The sequence below is a fragment of the Anguilla anguilla genome, chromosome 14 (assembly GCF_013347855.1).
Source record: "Anguilla anguilla isolate fAngAng1 chromosome 14, fAngAng1.pri, whole genome shotgun sequence".
NCBI lineage: Eukaryota > Metazoa > Chordata > Actinopteri > Anguilliformes > Anguillidae > Anguilla > Anguilla anguilla.
The window spans coordinates 20734194-20752554 of NC_049214.1; the positions used below are offsets into that span (position 1 = coordinate 20734194).

Sequence of the window (18361 nt, forward strand, 5' to 3'; positions counted from 1 at the left end):
CGCAGTAGGCTACATGTCATGGTCCCCATGGTAACTCCCTAATTAACAGAAATGGGAGGATGAGGTTAAAACGGCGGAGTGCTGATCTCACAGCAGTGAGTGATCCGCTTGATGATGGGTCTGTTTGAGAGATTTTCCAAAACATGCAGTCGGGGGGAGGGGAACTGGCCTACACTTGTTATCATAGCTTAGTGTTCTTTCTTGTGATGAGTCATTCTGGGTCAAAGTAATTGTCAGTTCACTCCTGCAGAATTGAAAGAAAAATCGTGTATATATTTTAGTCAGTAGAGAGCCGAATGTTCTAACTATTATGCCACACATCTGTAAATCTGTTTCTTTTTTGTTTCTCTCAATCATACATTTATATGCAATTTAATTGACATATTATTTTCTTGTTTCAGGTGTGTGTGTGTGTGTGTGTGTGTGTGTACATTTTGGTGGTTAATTTTTTTGTAATCTCAGAAATGGAATATGATCATGGTGAATTTTAAAAATACTGTCACACTCAGTTGGGAATGACTTGCAGTACAGCTGGTGTAATGAAGTAAAATTCCAGAAGGATAAAGAAAGTTTGGCTACTTTATTGAACCACCTGGATATCACACCTAGCTTGTGTGCATCTTTGAAATGATTTCAATGTAGCTTGTTCAGAATAAAAGTTAAACAGCAGTTTTACAGGTTCCTGTAGTTAATTTATGGTTCTTAATTAACTGTACTTCTGGGTATGGACTTAGACATGAGCTGTCCCTTCATCACAGCTTACAGGGATTGTGCTATACTGTATGTGGGTAGCCAGCTTTACTGAAGCATCGATGCCATGTTTTGATTGCGTAACTGAAGCGTAACTGAAGATAGGACACTGAAGGCAATTGAAAGTCTGATTTAAGTTTATTCAAGGAGCAAGGATGTTTGACTTACATAATTAAAGTACTTTTGAAATCATACTGAGTATGAGTATGATGGAACTGAGCCATTTTTTAATTATCGGGGTAAAAACACGGCCCCATGATTTTGTTTCACAAGAAACCTTTGTCTAAAATGTTATGCTTTGAATAGTAGAACAGCAGTAGATTTTTGTCAATTTTGTTGGAGAATTCTAAAAATTAAGTAATGTTCACATCCATATGTTTTGTATATAGGCTAAATAATGTTTGCTTACACTTATAGATACAGCTTTTTTTAATTTGGATTTTTGTGAACTTAGAGGCCACATAAAATTTCACAATTTATGGGTATGTGTCTGTACAAGTTAGACCTACTGTAACTATTGACCACCTTTGATGTTAATTCCAAACAAATATATTATCATTCAGAACACGTATTTGCAGAAAATGACAACTAGTCAAAATACTACAAATATACACTGTTGTTATACATTGAATAATGCAAACCTAGCAATTTTATAGCCATAAATAAATAATAAAAAATAATAATGACTTCACTTGGGAAGGGTTCAACAATAAATATTTGGTGGAGTAACCCAGATTCTTCTTCAAAAAATATCGGGTGGTCTTTTAATTTTTTCCAGGGCTGTATCTGGTTATCCATCTTTAGATTATTCTGATCTATGCTGGGCTGCTGAAATCTGGTGCTTTGAATACAAGGGAAGGGTTTGGTTGTTATGATTCTGGGAAACGAGGTTCACGATGAGTGCTGTTGCTGCTTCACTTTTTCTGGCATGCACATCTATTGAAGCATTTACAGCTCAACTTGGCATTCCATGGCCTCCCCCCACCCTCCCACCCACCGCCCCAGCAGTCCAGATGGGTTTACCAGTCCCAACATGAGCTTAATGCAGTGAGAGAATTAATCACCTTGTTTTAGGTCTTTTGACGTGTGTGGAATACATTCTTCTTTAGAAAATATTGTGCTTTCATTGTTTTGTTGTTTAGCTAGTTTAGTAGAATCAGTGTTTGGTTGAGAGGATGGAAAGTGTGATTAGACAGGTATGGTCTAATGGTTTGTATCATTTCTTGGAAAAGCACCAACTCTGAACTCTGCCACCAGAAATAACAAAACAAAATGAGAAGAACAGAATATTATTTGTTTACAGATGACTATCCTCTTCCACCTCTAAGGATTAAGGATTATACTTTTTGAGTCCTTGTGGCAGATCCAAACTTCTGTGTGTATCAGTCCTTTAAAATTCAGTGCTGGAGCCCCCCTCACCCCCTCACCCCCACCCCATTGCTAGAGAATTCTCTCAAACTCAGCTTTGGGCTGCTGCAGAGCCCCTGCATAATGGAGGGGACAGTGTACCAATGGGAATAGCACCAGCCTCCCTAGCAGCCTTTGGACGGAGAAAAACATTCCACTGTAGGTCTCTGTTGGAATAACAAGGGGCGCGCAAACAATTGATTGAAGGTCTTCCCCGCTTCATTCACTCACCCATTCTGATGTTTAATGAGCCGGTCGGGTTTATAACCAGCTTTTTGTTCTCTGCATGAATTGATTCTCCCGTTGAACAGGATTGTTGGTAATATGCTCATCTGCATAAATATGTAAACTCAGCTCATCTAATACCGGCCTTTTCTTTCAAAAGCTGTAGTGCTGTGCTCAGATTTCATAGATACCGTGGCTTAGCAGTACCCTGCTGAAAATAGGCTCTGGGGTAGATTTTGGGATTTACTTGCTGATCAATCATTTTATTTATGTTGCGGACACATTTTCACTGTAGTAAGCCTGGGTTAGTAACTTGCTCAGCAGAAAATTTATAACAACAACCCCACCCCCCTCCCCCCTGTGTTCACACCTAGGACCACTGGCTCCAAACTGCAAGTCTCTAACCGCCATTCTCTCCAGACAGTGCTCACAACCTTTGAGTCACAGTTTGTTTTATGGAACCTATTTGTTTTTACCCTGGATGTGCTGACATGAATCTTCAGCTTCTAGCCTCTGCATGAATATTAACCCCGGGGGAAAAGCAGTAGCTGACTCCCTGCTGTTGCTCCCAGCTCAGCGGACCAAAGGGTCTGACTCCACATTTCAATTGAAATGTGACGCACATGCAACCATTTAGGTCGTGATCATTTTTGCTCAGTCCAGCGTAATCCCTTAAACCCTCAGCTTCCTCTACCCCGCTTGCATCACGTCGCAGCGGGATTTCCAGGATTTAAATATCTTTGTCACAGTAGTACAGCAGTTGGGATTTTCTTTTATCACAGAGGTTGTGTGACATAATGAGCAAGTCTTGTTTTAAAGTGTTTTTTCCCCCACATTTCATATTTATCAGCACATTTTTGAACACATAGCTAGAAAAACTACAGCTGCTAATGACTTTAAATGGAGATGCCAAAATTAGAGAAAATGTTTTTGGTATTTAACTTACTGCTCCTGAAACAACTAAAGAGGTATTTTATGTTCCCCATTTGTGCAATTCCTCCCATCAGATTAGTATAGTATAGTATAGTAAAGTGTGCAGTGCCTGATGCCCCCAGGTCTGTTAGTCCTTGTTTATTGTGATATAATGACTGCACATAGCCTACCATTTTCCAAAGAACTGTGGAATTGGCTAGAAACCTATGGGCATAATCCATAGGCTGTTAGTTCAGATTAACATTCATGTCATGTCTTGAGATAAGATGTAAAATACAAACCTTCAGGCATCACTAAGAAAATTTCATATAGTGTGCAAATACATTAAAAAATCTATTTTGCTGCTGCTGATACTGGTATATAGGCATTGCTATTTCAAACATGTGAACAGAGAACAATTTGGGAGGAATCTAATGGCTTCTGTGTTTGTTTTAATGTAATTCAAAACAGCGTAGCTTAAACCGATATTTTATTGTATCAGAAGTGAAGAACAGAAAGGCTCCCTTGAGTGACGCTGCCCCATCACCCTTCCAATCGCGTGCTCTTTACGCGTCTTATTTTAACGCGGCTGCTGAATGTTAATCAGTTTCTCCGTGCATCGCGCTCTCTGCCGTGTGTAAACAGAACCCCCGGCCTCTCCCGCTCCATTCGGCGCACATCACAAACCGCTGCTGCGGCGGCTAGCAGCATGTGATCCTCTCTTCAGCTGAAGCGCATGAAATCGGGGCTCGCTCTGCTCAAGGCCCATATGTCGCACGGCCAGAACGGCCTTGGAAAAGCCTGCCATTCTAGATTCTTCTAACAGAAGTTTCAATTTTAAAAGCCTTGTCTCTGGGAGGAATAAACAATTATTATGAATTATTAGTTCAGTTTCTGAAATCAAACAAAGCCTACAGAAACTTGTATAATTAAGCATTGGTGTCTTTCAGTAAAGTAAATATAACGGTAATGGTTTCTCGGACACTATATTTGCTCTGCCGGGAGTACGCTCTGGGAAAAAGAAACAGTGGAGTTGTAAATGGTGTTGCCTTTTGTCCATGTCACGTTTTTCACTAGTTTCGGTCGGACTGGGTCCAGAGTTCTGAGGTGGTTTAGGTTAGCAAGTTAACTCTCTTGAACTGGTTAGGTTGCTTTTGTATTTGATGCTCGAGGGGAGGATGTGGACTGTAATGCCCACGAGCAACAACCCATGCGCTGTATTTAAATAACACAGAACATGGAAATTTGGTGCAGAGCTCATGCAGAATTCTTCATAGTTTCATCAGTTTTGTGCCACACTTGGGTGAGTATACTGGCCAGTCTGGAGTATAACGTAGGTCTGATCATTATGCAGCTATACCTCGAAAAAAAATCAATAGCCTTTATCTGCTTCTCAGTGTTATTGAAATATTGAGTATGCTTTCCACTGAAGTGTTACTAGCCAAATAAAAAAATGAACATAATGACAATGACATTTTCCATCTTGGAAAACGCACACACGCACCTTTGGCATCATCATGGACATGCTACCAGCTCTGGAATTGCCATAGCCAATTGTAGGTACCTATCTGAAAGCTGCTGGCTATATTTAATCATTAATCAGTCATCAGTTAACTGCTAGCCTAGTATGTGGCTGTCAGAGTGGAGCTGACATACAAGTTCTCTTCTACTATCCTCACTGCATAATCATTGAAGGTACTGAATTAAAAATCGGCGGCACAGGTTGTCATGTTCATCATCACTGTTGCGTACACTGCGGGTGTGACAGCCTTAGAATTCAGAAACATGTTTTTGCATATCCATATTCACCACTGCCAAAAAAAGTCTCTGTTGTCTAATTTGGCAGGTCACCATTGCCAATGATCACCCCAGCCCTACCAACAGAGTTCTGAAATAGAATACAAAAACAGGGAGTCAGATTTCAAAGGCTCATTTCAATACTCTTGTTTATAGCACTACAAATGTGAAAATGCATCATGCATTTGCCCTTGATTCCACTCTCACCGAGCGAGGCATATTCAGACTGTGCTCTGAAGGCAACATCCAAGGTACCCTTCGCCAGGTAGTACATCACTTTTCACACATGAAATCACATTGTGTACAAAGTAAAAAATAAAATAAAAAATGAAATGAACATCTGGTCCACTTTCCCAGTGATGAAATACCTGGAGTGCAAACCTCTACCTTCTGGCCACAGATGTAAATTGTCCCATACAATAACAAAACGTGCAATCACTTTTATACCTAAGAGTAACTCATCATTTTTAAATATGCAATAATAATGTTGAATTGTCAGTCTTGTTTTATGTTTACTTTCATTCACTTTGAAGCATTAAACCTTTCTTTTATTTATTCATTCATTCATTTGCATTTTGTGATGAAAATGGCACCATAAATAGGCTACATGTGCAGACTTAAACTTGCCTTCCTGGGTTGCATGATATTGTTTATTGGAACCCTCATAATGGTTTATGGGCTCTTCGATAGCATTATACAATAACAGTGTTAGATGTTGATGGCTAACTGTTAGCTAGTTAACAAGCTAGATTACCATTATGGGTTTTTAAGCTACTCTTTGATGGCTGTGTGATTTAACAGCTTATTAATCATAACAAGCAAGGCACTGTGTTTTAATATCTTGAGATTATTAATCATAAGCTAGCTAGCTAGCTATAAGTGCTGTCGTAGACTGGCCTAATATACCTAGAAACTTGAGCCAGTTATTGTTTTGCCACACTGTCTATATACCATTCTGCATGCAGTATACTGTGGTAGAGATTGAGCTAATCAGAGCAGAGACTCAGCTCTCCCTGATTGCAGCTGCTGAACCTGACATGAGCTCACCCCACCCCCATGGGACGAAGCTAAATGTGACCAGTCGCTGGGAGCTGTCTCACTCATAATTGTTAGGAAATAACACAACCTGCTCATCTCAAATTACAGGAGAGATCTTTGTTCCTGTCCTGAATAATAGTAATTCTGCATATAAAGATATCTTATAATAAGGGAGCAGCAGAACATCATTGGTGTTGGTTGACTGAGAACATAATGAAACAATTGATGTCAAATCCATGTACGTCCAGCAAGTTAAGATTGAGTATGCTTTGTTACCTTTCATTTTTTAATTCTAATGAGTTTATATTAGAGTTGTTTAGTGTCACAAGATAATCCAGATACTCATAATATTCTAGATTAGGCCTATATGACCATTTCATACCACAAATGAAATTCACAATGAATTGTGATGTATTTCCAGATTACAGAAGACACTCCTTGTATAATGAAAACTGGTTTCATAACAAAATAATATTTTTAAATTAACATTTTTGTTTTTAGTCTGGATCTAGAATTCATGAAAATAGCTATTGGTATAGCATTTACTGATAAGGTAGGGGATATGCTGTGGGTGTAGTTTCTTAAAGGTGCAATTTGCATAAAAAATGGATTCTGTGTAATGCCAGTGGTTGGTGCAGTGAAATATTATTCCCAAAATGTATACTGTCTGTCCCGGGTTTTGAGAAGTAATGGAAAATATGTTTCCAGTATCATCTGTTTTCTAAAATATGTTAATGCGTATACAGTACATGCATATGAAAATGTATAGAAAATTTGTGGCTCATCATACTGAACTTTGAGAAGTTGGTCATCCTAGTGTACCACCCAATCCCCAAGAACCCTACCAGTTTTCAAGTCTCATGCCTCAGGTTCACAAAGGTTCCTGATTAGTCTCCTTTTTTCACAGTCTGCATCTTGTTTTGCATACATTTTGATGGAAATGCATACAAATTTGGTCCTCAGAATTTTCTCTGTTCGGTTCACAATGGTAGAGGCGAAACTACCTTTGGAATACAGATTTTTGATGTAGTCACTCTTTTTAGAAAGACAGGAATGGCATACCTCTCAATGAACAGTGAAATGTAGTGAAATGTTCTTGAAAATGTTTTAATTACACTATAGTTTATTTCTTTAGATGAAAAGTCAAAAAGCTGAATAGTTGCTTGTATATACCTGTGAAGAATCCTTCACATTTTCAGACTGAGAATCTGAAGGTCAGAGAAATGGCTGCATTTCATCCTAGATGCTCAATAATTCACATTCCTCATGCTACTCTGTGCTGTAGCATTTTATACACAATGGAATTCACCCACCCACCCGTGTTAGTCCCTTATCTGTCCATTCGGCATGGCAGTCGCAGCTCACACCGGATCTTGTTTTGAGGCGAACTGGAAGATATGGGTAGCGCTGCTGGAGGCTGGCAGAATGTGTGATGATGTGCGTTTTCAAGCCCATGCCTCTGTTCCCCTGACAGGTACCATGCACGTGTCTCTGGCAGAAGCCCTGGAGGTGCGGGGGGGTCCTCTGCAGGAGGATGAAGTCTGGGCCGTGCTGAGCCAGAGTGCCGAGAGCCTTCAGGAGCTCTTCCGTAGAGGTACCCCCATCTCGTGCAGTCCAGCGCCAGCAACTGTCATACCACCACGTCACCGCTTTTTAACAAGTAGCATCTGGACAGCACACCATACATTTCCTTACTGTATAATAACTGCCTGGACTGTAACGTGCACTTACTGGGCATTGTAAGTGCTATGTGTTAAGCGAAGGAGATGCTTCAGTTAACGGAGCAAAAGAAGCCAATAACAGATTATAATTTACCTCTCTAAACCCTGTCTGCTTTTCTGTAACCTAAACCTTGTTGAATCTCATTTTCGTTTTTGAATCTTGTGGTCATTTTCTCCTAGCCCCCCCCAAACCACTGCCTACTGAGGGAAGGATTTGACTTCCAACGGTGTAGATTTTTCCTTATTGACCATAACTTATACCGTAACATCTCTCTCATCTGCCCCCTATAGTTTGTTCCATTTAACCTTACCTCCTTTTGCAGCAGGCTTTCCACTTTATCTCATCTTATTTAAAGACTGGTCCCTGGCCCCTGGCCCCACCTTTAATCACAACTCCTCATTTACCTGAGAATGTTCTTTATCTCCTTTTTCTGTTTGACTTTGATTTGTACTCCCTGTGCCACCTCCTCCTTCCGGCTCTTTCTTTATCTCCCATGTGAGAGTCTTGACACCCATATCTCCAAGTATTATTTCTCTGAATTTCACCTTAGCTGACAGCTCTCTTACTTTCACGGTATTATGTGTGCTCTTTATTTGCTCCCTCAATGCACAGCTGTCTTTTAGTCTCCCATAACCTGAAGGAGACTGACTGACTGACTGTAAATCATGTAAAAAAAAAAAACAGATGATCAATTAACTTCGGGGGCAGTTACTTTTTTCTTTAAAGCTAACATCTACAGTGAAAATGTTTAAGTATTGTTTTTTGTTGTTGCTTCAGCTCTGCTCAAATCTTAACTTGCTCACCCGTGATGTTTCAACACACTTTAAATCCCACATTGTAAACTCTCAAGCAAAAGATTTTGAAGTGATATAATAGGAATACTTTAATTATATTTGCTTAAGATAAATATTAGCACCTAATGACTATGTCATGTTTATTTAGGCTCTTTATACATTCTTATAGGGGTACATGTATTATAATGATTATATGTTTACATTTATTGGGATTTAAAGTACATTTTACCCAGTCTCAGTACACTGTGCAATACAATTAAAAAGATTATATGGATGTGTTCTTCGATTATATGAATCAATGATCATTACACTGAGTATTTCCGCTGTGTTTTTACACAAAGGATTTTTAAGTATCTATTTAAGCAAATCTGTGGTTTCAGAAACATTCAGGAAATGTTTGAGATGTTCCCTGGGTGGAACATTTTCCAGGAAAAATCAAATTGTACATGTTAAATTGCAAATATTTCACACACCTAAATATCTCATTAGCATACACACAATAGCTTTTTTGTGAGTCATTCTGATCCTGTTCCGTGCCAAATACAGTTAATTTAACTGGAAATTATGATGCGGATCCTGCATGCAGCTTGTGCGTGGCTCCATAAACAATCCCGTAGTCTGGCCTAGTGAGGAACAACAAGTGCTGCCTGGCTCTCTTCCTTCATTTGGAGGTGATTTAGGAGATTTAACAGCAATGTGCTTCATCTAGCCTAATAAGAGAGATTGAGAGGAATCCTTGACAGATGCATATCTACACGTCTAATTTAAAAATGTAGGTTATGCTGATCTGTATGTTATTTGAAAGCCTTTTTGTGGATTTTCTTAATGACCTAATTTCCTGTTCCTACTGCATATATTCAGGTAGAGTATTCTGTGTTGGTTGGTGGCCATATGCGATGGCACTTATTAGGTCTGTTTTGGAGAGAAAATCTGCCCTTTAAATTCAGTTTTATTTGTACAACACTTTTCAGAGACACAGTGACAAAGACAGATTACATTGAAAAATTTAGAACCCGAAGCCTGTGCATTCTTCGGCTGTGCTAGACCCCTAATAATACTCTAAATCTGGCTGATATAATAGGGTGTTTACACACGTGGCACTTTGCCCCATACGTATTTTCAAATATCAATATAAACTATGCATTGTCAAAAGATTGAGCAATATTCCCAAGCTACTTGCTGCATTTACAATGTGTCTCACTTGATGTGGTCTCGACTACGTCTCAGGTGGCTAATTTAAACACAACCTTAGTGCTGTGGTTTACAGTTAGTAGTTAGTGACCCTCCAGAATGAATCTTTGGAGGGTTCAAAAGAGCTTTACTAATTCCCCCCCCCCCCTTCTTTCCATTGAATTTCTGGTTTACCTACCCTGGATCTATTCCAACTGTGTGAGAGCTTGTATCTGCCATCACTCCAGGTGCTATCTCACTCTGCTAGCATAACACAGTGATCCATGTAAATGAGTTGTTTTGTCTATGCATGCATGCATGCCATGTATAATTGTAGTCTTTATAGACTTTGGTATATTCTAGTTTCTCAAGGCTCAAGCCTTCACTAGAACTGGATCTCCACCTGAATTTTAATGAAGGCAATAACTGTCATCTCCCAAGGCTAAGAATGTGTTTTATTTGACATTCCGGTTTTTTGTTATTTATCAAAGTAACAAAGTGCATTAAAAAGCAAGGAAATTTACAGTCTAAAGTCTTTACATAACATCATAATAAACAGGTTTCCTTCCACTTGGCCATGGTTAGGGTCATTTCAGAACGTGAGTTGAAAGAGACCAGTCTCTCCCTGGGCTGTGTAATGCTAGCAGTGCAATGGAATGTGGCAAAACCCTGGCCAATTTAAAAGATTGAAATGCAGCCAAATGCAAACTGCGTATGTAACTCTTCAGATGTAAAATAAATAAATAAACAAAATAAATGCCTTCATTGTTATAAATTTAGTAAAGTTGGCTGATGGGTTGCTCAGTTTTAAGAAAGCACGATGCTGAATACAGTAAAACGTATTACAAATGCTTCTGGTGAAGAGTCCCATGTCTATAGATTCCCAGCAGATGAGTACATGGGGGTTGCAGTAGCTTACTATCCCAGACAAAGAGCACATTGTAATCCAGTGCCTATTTTCACATGGAGGAGGTTGAAAAGGCTGTTTTCTCTGAGCTGGAGCCAACCTCCATGGCCTCAGATTGGCCATCAATGCATGGAGCTTTTGACATCTTTATATGTGCAGCCCGCGCCCGGTACAGTGACTCAGTGCAGAGGGGCCCGAGTGGACGGGCCCTCGGTTTTTCACATGAAAGGGTCAGCCCTATCAGCGCCTCGTCAGGCCTGCTTAATTGTCTGTGTGGTTCGCAAAATCCCCAGGGTCTGGGATTTAGCATACTTGACGTGACTTTTGTGGCAGCAGCAGAGCCCCTGAGCTCTTACTATCATTGCCTGATGTGACTCAAGGTCAGGCCTTGGAGTTCTTTCTGAACAATGACAAGAAAAGAATCTTTTAGAAAATGAAAACGCCTAGTCTAGTTGGTTATTTTTGTCTAGATCTGCTCTTGTCTAAGCCCTGTGGCCTTGAACTGTGATGTAAAAGCTTGGATTTTTTTCACCTCCTCAAGTTACATTTTTGTTACTTCATTGTTAGGACATTGTTAAACTCAAACAAGCATGGAATGTTCAAGATGCATGAATGGTGAATATGACATCTGGGCATGAAAGAAATGCAGAAAAGGGTGAGGTGTAAACCAAGTAGGAATATTATCATGAAGGCTTACAACAAAAGGTTTATTGTTTTCACACTAATAAACCTTTTTTTGCCTTCCGATGATGAAGAAATAATAAAAGAGTAAAATCACAATAGAGTGAAATAGGAACAACAGATTAAGCTACCATTTACTGTAGTAAATACCCCAAAGGTTTCTGGCCACTGATGAGCAATAGACCCTTATGTTATGTCAGCTAATACTAACATAATACTAACCATATAACTCCATTGTGGCTAAAGACCCATTGTGCACGAGTTTGGAAAGCTATATGGTGTATTAGAAACAGATGGGGAAGTAAAACTATCCAGGAGTTTTAGAATTTGCCAGAGCAGGGAGGAGCTTGGATCACTTTCCTTTCTAACAGCAGTTGAAGTCTCCGGTGTTTTGCCTTGAGATGTCCGTGCCAAGAATTGTCACCAGCAGATGTGACTGGGGTTAAAGTTGGGGTTGGGGTTAGAGGAAAGGGTGGAGTAGTGGTTGTTTATTTGATGAAGGAATACAAATCAAGATTGCTGTACATTACTTCAAGTTGCAGTAACCTAAGACTCATGTGTGCATACCTAAATGCACTACAATAAAGAACTATACTGTGTTGCATTGTGACATTTATAAGGTGACTGTCATTACCTAAGCAGCACCTCCCTCTTTCTTTTGGAACCTGATTTTTTACAGAATGGAATTTTCTGTGCTGCTTAAACATTCCATTGTGTATTTCTAAAACATTCACTGTAACATTACCTCTGCTCTTGGCCTTTCGCAGGGAGAATGAATGGACTTTTTCCTCTATAGCTCATATTTTGGTGTTGAGGCCATGCTCGTCTTTTAAAAGTTCCCTTTTTTGTTCTTATGGAATATGTGGCTGTCAATGTGAGTACCCCAGCCCCTTTAATGTAGTGCAGGACTAGGCAGCCCTGGTGCTGAAGTGCTAGACATGTTTCTGTTTTTTGCTTCATCCAAAACTATAGCTATATAATTGGATTAATTGTTATAAGGCTTTATGAATGCAAGTGTTCATGTGCTGGAGGTATTCAGCTGTTTCACCTTTCAGAGTCTGGTTGTTCTTCTCAGGCTCTGAATTATCGATCAAACTCTTGTGGTCAAGCTTGGATTGAATGGAAACATGAAACACCACTAGCACTCCAGGACCAGAGTGGCCTACCCTTACTTTAGACGAGAGCAAACATATCTGACATTACCTTTCCTTCTTCAGACACAAAAAATTGATTTTAAGCTTTTTCATTACGGAAGGCATATATAAATTGCAGTGGGTAAGAAAAAAGATGCTTGTTATGTTTAGTTATTTGGTAGTTATATTTTCACTATTGTTGACTCCAAAAAAAAAAAAGAAAAGAAAAAAAACCTATGTAGGATCCTAATATCAAGGAATAGACCAGTACTGATTCATGAAATCTGGTTTTGGACATTGGACTCACTATAATTTTTAAAATAACATTGTACTGCAGTATGAAATAAAAATGGGTTTCCTTTATGCTAAATATGCACATGGGTAATGCATAGTTACAAATAGTCTAAAATAGATTTAGTATTTTAGTTTGAGTTTTATCATCCCTGAATGCTACTTGGTTTACTGAAAAAGTTAAAATCAGTGTCACTGAACCTATACAGCTGCTCGGAGGACACTATTCTGTATCTCTTTATGAACACGTTTAAAAATGTTCATGGTTGTGATTCTTGTCTTGTGGAAAGAGCGATATGGGACGTTGTAAATCCTGCTAGATTTTACTGATGTCTAGTATGTTACAGACATGATATACTGTGTATACATAATTACGATTAAAAGCCTGATTCATGTTTGAAATGACTTTGAATGGTTAAAAAAAAACACTTGTTTTCGGTTTTAAATTGTATAAATTGTAAAAATGTTTGTGCCTGTGAAGACCAAAATATGGCAAACATTTTACTGAAGGTCTGAAATGAGGCAGGAATTTAGTTTTGAGGGTCGGGGTGTTAAAACACCCCAGCTATTAACTGTCAGCAGGCGAAGGATGTCCACATTAATGTGCAGAGTGGAGGGAGGGCATGTATGGATGCTTGATACCCGTCTGTTTTTGCCATTATTATCATTAGTAATAATTATTTCTAAGTAAGAAAATTTTTGTTTCTGTTGCAAGACCACTTTCTGAATGTATTATTTAGTTGCACTGGAATTCTTGTTAGTTACAGTTTCTGCATTTTATGCAAGCTGGCTTCAAGAGTGTGTAGGTCAGATACATTTTTCTAGATAAGCGTTGCTTCTAGAGAAAATCAGCATTGTTCCACTGGGATTCAAGATCTCACTGCCATGAGGTCAAGGGCATGAAACTGATGTGCCGGAAACTTAAAGCGGACCCAATTGTAATGTTAAAACTGTAGCCATGGACATAGAGCTTACTAATTAGTTATGGCTCAGAAATCAGTCATTTAGAATTTACTTTTCCATTTAACAGTGCAAAACAATGAGTCTGATCTCCCATCTGTGTATCAGTTTTATTAAATGTTTTATATTGAATTGTATGATTTTATATATATATATATATATATATAAAAAGGGCTTTGGGGCTTTTTAGAGGCTATTATTATTTTCATGAAATATTTGTGCTGCAGAAAAAATAGTTTGCAGTTTCATTTAATACTGGCAAAACAGATCAATGCAAGGCTATATTCTTGTGATTTTGTAAAGTTAATGAATGAAAATTGACATTTTGCATCACACACACCGCACCTTTATTATCGGGAATCAACAATAAACTGTATTATTTTCTCCACAGACCCCTCAGCCCTGGGCTTCATTATCTCCCCTTGGTCCCTGCTGCTGATGCCGTCGGGGAACATCTCCTTCACCGATGAGAATGTGACTCAGCAGGATCTGAGAGCCTTCACTGCCCCAGAGGTCCTGGAGGGCCTGGCCTTGTCCTCCCTCTCTGATATTGAGAAGGTACTGCGGTCACCTGGCTGTTCACCTGGGTCCTTCCTTTCTTGTGCTGTAAAACTTTGGGATTGCCCAGGGTGGGGGTTCATATGTGCAGAGCATCCAAGCAATCTAAATGTAGGCTGCTAATCCTCCTCAGGACACTGTGTCTAAAACCTGTGGTCATTTTGCTATGGCAGTACCTTTCTGGTAATTTGGTGTTTTCTCAATAAGTACTCCTTAGGATATGTTGACATTGGTGTTTCAATATAATACCAATGAGCAGTAGCATAGTGATGCTGAATACCATACTTGCCGGACCCTTCCATGTTTCAGCAGATCAGGGTTCAGCTGAATCGTCAGTCTTCGTCTTATTTTTTGGTTAGCAGATGTATTACACTTGGAGCTGTATTTATGAATGTTCAATAGTGGACACAGCTATAAAGTAGTAATCCCAGCATGCAATTTAAAAGGCTTGTAGCCTGGGAGAAATAAGTAACTACTTAACATTAGTTCAGTGGGATGGCAGTGTATACAAACATTTTTTGCTGCTGATTTGATTGATTATGGCCACTGACATTTGTGTTGCCATGAGTGACCCCATTAATGGAAAAGACTTCACGTCGTACAGGCAGGAGAAATAAAAAAAAAACATGCATTTTTACCACATTTCAGTTCCTTTGACAATTGAACACACACATTTCACCCATTTACAGAAGCAGTGTTTGAATAGACCTACTGTTTCATAACATGCATCTTGATAAGAAAAAAGACCATATTTTTCAAGGCTGTTTCAGCAAACCATAGTCCTACCCTAGAGCAAGCTAAGCTCATGAGCAATCATGTGTTATAGCAACTCTAGTACTGTACCGAGAACAAAATGGAGTTTCTGAAAGCTGCCAGCCCACACAGACTAAATTTGCTGCAGCACATTTGGTCAAGTAGTGATTGAACTTGCAGCTTCTCTGAAAATGTCCAAATGAGCTGCATTTATAAAAGAACAAAGGGTCATAGTGCATCTGTGTATTACTCAGACTTTTCCACTTCTCTTACCAAAGAAAAACATCTAATTGAATGAACCGTAGGCATTTTAATAAGATCGTTTATTTCTTTCTTTTTTTCCATTATTTGTGTGCATTTGCTGGCTGGCTTCATGCAACTGTTGTTTCTAATTCCTGTGATTTTCAGGAGCGCAGTGGTTCTAACTGTGGCTGATTTTCAGGTTCATTATGATTTTTTTGTTTCAGATGCATATGTACTCTCTCGGAATGACTTTATTTTGGGGAGCAGACTATGAAATTCCTCAAAGTCAGGTAAGGCCCTGCCAAAAAATGGATTTCAGTCATTTTAAGTAAGCCCATTCTGTAATGGCTCACGTTGGTTATCTAGAGAGATTGCCAGCTTGAGCGATGCACCAGCGAACGGAACATTTTATCTGTCACTGCTAATAGGTTTCAGCACTTTTCAGAGCTCTTCTAGCTACAATGGCTTGAAATCTTTAAAACAAATGGCTTCCTAATAAGAAGTCATGTCAAGCCATTTTGCCTTTTATTTTAAGTTTTTCTAAACGTTTAGTGGGCAGAGATGGAGACCCATTCTGTTGACCTTGTACTATGTCACTGAACTATGACAGTTTTATGCTTAAATGTAAAAAAAAAAAAAAAAAAAATGTACTATGAGGTTGCCTTATCTTCCTGTCAGAAATCTTTATAAAGGTTGTGTTTTGTGGACCTTATACAGATTGGGCTGAAGGTTATGAAAGGAATGTAGAATTTATTTTGCACATTTCCTTGATATATGGCCACGCTGGTATGATGAACATGTAAAACTTGTGAGCTTTGTCTTTTGATGATATCTAATATATAAACCAAAAATTATCAAGAGATGAACTTTACTAGCATTATCTAAAGTTATATAGCTCTAGAAGCAAAATCACCAAGCTACTAGCAATGCCAGCTCTCATCCAAGTTGTATTAAAGGATTATGGTTCATTGAAACCCTGGCAATAATTAGCTAACTCACCACGCAAGTGCTCTAAGCTGTGTACAGCTGTTTATCATTGTAGTGCTTTTCCTGAAATTATAGGGATGTTTGGGATTGAATTACTGTAGCATGCATACAACAGGCATAAAGTATTCACTGAAATGGTGCAATGCCTTACCTTGGTTTTCTGGAGTTGCGGTATTTTTTGAGAGTATCTGATAGCAGACATGTCTCACGCAGCCTATGAAGCTAGGGGAGCATTTGAACAGCATGCTGCTGAGCATGTGCGATGACAGAACGCACTCTCGCATGTCGGTGCGCACCGTGCTGGACGCCTGCAGCGCACGCATCCGCAGCTCCAGCTGCGAGCCGTCCTTCGCCTACGTCAGGAAACTGGTCAGACTGGTGCTGGGCAGCCTCTCCCAGGTAGGGCAGCTACGCACCACGCAAAGCGCTCGCTTCTCAAGGGCTGGAATACGGCTGGAAAAGTCATGCCTTTGTCATCCATTTATGTACTTCCACAGCTTATCTGGCCAGGCAGTAATAAGTTGGCCTTGCACAGAAATCTGCAGTGCTTTTTAATTTGTTAATTTTGTTATTAATATGCGCGTTTATGGAGGTCTTATGAAATGAGAATAGAAAAATACACAAATCACTGAGTCCGATTGTAGAAAATGTAGCAATATCAGCAAAGCATAAGAGGGTTAAAGTAGGAAACCCCACATTTTTATTTTTTTAGGTGACATTGGCCTTTACTGATAAATTAAAAGGTTAGAGAAAGATTTGCCACAACAGCATGGAGGAAATGTGTTACACATAAATATGAACTTCCTGAGGCTTGTTTAGATTGCTTACTTATTGATCACCATTTCCAGTGTTTTTGCAAGTTGACAGGTCGATAGGTCATTCACCTTAGAACAGCCAGTAAGTGTCTCCTTTTCCAAGACAGCCAGCTTGTTGGGTGATCTGAAATATTTTAGGCATTTGTACATATGGGGACTGTAAAAAAAATATCCTTATGCAGTATGCTGGTAGCGTTCAGTATGCTTGGCCCTCAAATCCTACCAGGAAGTTTTTCTTAAAACTGAATAAGATCATAGTGAACATCTCATTTCCTCAATCCAGTACTCTTCTCCATGCCCTGGTGTCCAGGAGTTTGTTTACAAAGTGTTACTGTAGGTGGGAAACATGCAAGTAGTTCTATTTTAGCTGCTAATTGTACGCTGTTTTACAATGCACCGTAAATGTGGGATGTCGTAAAGCGCTGGCTCTTGTGATTGCGGTGTGTGCATGTGTCACCATGTCCATGTTAGGTCTGAGGACAGCTTCCAGGCATTAACGCAAGCTGTCTCTGTGTGTGACCGTGTGTGTGTGTGTGTGTGACTGTGTGTATGTGTGTGTGTGTGTGTGTGTGTAACTGTGTGTGTGACCGTGTGTGTGTGCGTGTGTGACCGGGTGTGTGTGTGTGCATGTGTGACCGGATGTGTGTGTGCACGTGTGTGACCCTGTGTGTGCGTGTGTTCACGTGTGCCTGCAGCTGGACGGGCTGCTGTCAAACACCGAAAGGGAGTCCCTGCCTGAACGGAGCAAAGAGATTCGGGAGCGGCTACGAGGGAAAGGCCTCCCGGCAGGTAACCCAACCCCCCGCCCCCCCCCTCCCCCACACCGCCAGGGCCCGCATCTCGCAGTGTAAACAATGAGCACATGCCGTTTGACACCTGACCGAGGAGCTCTGATTCGTTGATTAATCTCAGACACTGGCTCTTGCCAGTCTCCCATGCAGTGTCACCCATAAGTTTGTGCTCCGATTGCCCCATCATCCCTGCAAAACCGTGAAGAAAGACATTAAAAGCCTACGAAATATCCTTTTTTAAAAATAAAATAAAAACAAGTGCTTTGATTTGTTTCCTTAGCATTTTAATACAAATATGTTATGGTGTATAAATTATTGGAACTAGCCACTTTAAAAACTTTCTTTTCCACGATAAAACCTTGACAATCATGCCAGTTTTGCAAGGTGATGTCCTAACAACAGGGCTCAGGTTTATACCACTCGTGCA

At 39.7% G+C, this 18361-nt stretch overlaps 1 protein-coding gene across 3 annotated transcripts in view; it reads left to right on the forward strand.

Annotated features, from left to right (window-relative positions):
• The window catches only part of ptpn13 (protein tyrosine phosphatase non-receptor type 13), a 60573-nt gene that overhangs the window by 4703 nt on the left and 37509 nt on the right, over positions 1 to 18361 (forward strand). For all 3 annotated transcript variants that reach the window (XM_035390659.1, XM_035390660.1, XM_035390661.1), the window contains exons 2-6: positions 7604 to 7723; positions 14179 to 14345; positions 15566 to 15631; positions 16542 to 16727; positions 17839 to 17932. In XM_035390659.1, the coding sequence (XP_035246550.1) occupies positions 7609 to 7723; positions 14179 to 14345; positions 15566 to 15631; positions 16542 to 16727; positions 17839 to 17932 (628 nt within the window). In that variant the 5' untranslated portion in view covers positions 7604 to 7608. The remainder of the gene's footprint in view (positions 1 to 7603; positions 7724 to 14178; positions 14346 to 15565; positions 15632 to 16541; positions 16728 to 17838; positions 17933 to 18361) is intronic.